At 47.4% G+C, this 1,657-nt stretch overlaps 1 protein-coding gene across 1 annotated transcript in view; it reads left to right on the top strand.

Annotated features, from left to right (window-relative positions):
* Window positions 1–88: 88 nt before the first annotated feature.
* Pmar_PMAR011636 (cathepsin b, putative) overlaps window positions 89–1,657 on the top strand; it is a gene marked incomplete at both ends in the record, with an annotated part of 1,913 nt that continues 344 nt past the window's right edge. The window contains 9 exons of the mRNA XM_002773743.1: window positions 89–194; window positions 247–456; window positions 526–706; window positions 761–910; window positions 972–1,075; window positions 1,135–1,250; window positions 1,312–1,376; window positions 1,472–1,553; window positions 1,651–1,657. Coding sequence (XP_002773789.1) covers window positions 89–194; window positions 247–456; window positions 526–706; window positions 761–910; window positions 972–1,075; window positions 1,135–1,250; window positions 1,312–1,376; window positions 1,472–1,553; window positions 1,651–1,657 — 1,021 coding nt within the window. The remainder of the gene's footprint in view (window positions 195–246; window positions 457–525; window positions 707–760; window positions 911–971; window positions 1,076–1,134; window positions 1,251–1,311; window positions 1,377–1,471; window positions 1,554–1,650) is intronic.

Genomic DNA, 1,657 nt, shown 5'->3' with positions numbered 1-1,657 from the left:
AGATTCTCCTCCGAGGATAACTACATAGACGGTTATAGGGTCATTATGAACTGTTTTCTAGCAGCTGTAATATCACTCCGTTCTCAATATGAGTAAATCCTTCCTACTTCTCTCGCTGTGCGTCCTGATGTCTCAAATTCGGGGTGATATCTCCAATCTCCGAGGCGTATTCGACAAGATCAAGCAACAGAGTCGTAGGAACACTCAACACGTCTCCTCTTTTTAACGCTGTTGTCATTTGTCCAGGATCCGTCTATACCCCAGATGAAGACTCACAACATTTTTCCCGCTTCACAAATGAGCTCGAAGAGAAGATTCTACATGAAGACGTATCAATTGAATACCTCACTGAATCCTTCAACAACACCAAGCCAGCTTTATTGCAATCCATGGTTGACAAGATCAACTCGATGCAACAGTCGTGGACTGCGTCGAAAGATCAGCCCCCTTTCAAGGGTACGTCATGAACTTACGTGAATACCTCTCCGAGTCTCAAACTCAGGGATCAGTGTCACTTCTCGACAGGTATGTCAATCAAAGACCTCCCTGCTGGATGCTCGAATGATACGATGTTCTCTTCGACTCTGGACGAAGGTGGCGAAAATCGCCTTCTCGGACCCACAAACCCGGTGTTGACGACTTTACCAAGTAGCTTCGACGCTCGGCAGAAGTTTGCTTCCTGTGCTGATGTCATCGGCCATGTGAGGTAGTTCTCCCTACTGCTGTTATGATAACTCATCAGTGGAAATTCATCGCTCAGGGAACAAGGCGAATGTAACAATTGCTGGGCAAGTGCTGCCGTCGGAATGTTCAACGATCGTGTATGCATCAAGTCCGGCGGTAGAATCACGGATATTCTATCTCTCGGTTATCTGACTTCATGCTGCAATCGTGCTAACGGATGTCCGAAGTGAGAGATATGCATTGAGCCACGAGCGATGATAAATAGATAGAATAAACTTCATCTTCAGATCGAATGGGTGTATGTTTGGCTCCGTGCCTGAAGGCCTGAACTTTATGAAAAATCACGGCCTTGTTACTGGTAGGAATTTCCGATTCGAGTCATTCAAGTTGAGTGAGATTGAGAATGGCACCGAGTCTCCTCTGGATACGCATCATTCACAGTTGGTTTAGGTGGTGAATACAAACCGCCCGAGGAACTGGGCAACGATGATGGCTGCTGGCCTTATCCATTCCCGAAGTGCAACCATGTGCCCGGGCTAGAAAGCAAATATCCCCGATGCGCGCAGGTATTTTTAGTATAGGGCGTCTCGCGGCGCCATCACATGTTGGTGGACTTCACCGTCGTAGGTCCGGGACCTTCCTGCATGTGCAACTACTTGCCCCAATAAAGCCTACGGGACCAGCATGCAGAAGTAAGAGGACATCAGATAGACTCCATCTGGTGGATACTTCATATAATATGAAGCATCATATAATGTACATATGAATCATGTCTACTCTATGTTAGAGATACTCACCGTGCTAAAAGCTGGGGACGTCTACCGATAGGCCCTGAGAAGATCAAGCAAGAAATATTCGATAATGGACCCGTAAGCTATCGAAGCTATGTGCCCCCTAGTATAGGGTCCACTTCATTTCGATACTGAATGCGCACCCCCGCAATGCGGGGGGTGGGCTTCATCACAGCTGCGGG

The sequence above is a fragment of the Perkinsus marinus genome, assembly GCF_000006405.1.
Source record: "Perkinsus marinus ATCC 50983 genomic scaffold scf_1104296958712, whole genome shotgun sequence".
Lineage (NCBI taxonomy): Eukaryota > Perkinsozoa > Perkinsida > Perkinsidae > Perkinsus > Perkinsus marinus.
This window is presented reverse-complemented; position numbering and strand designations above follow the sequence as displayed.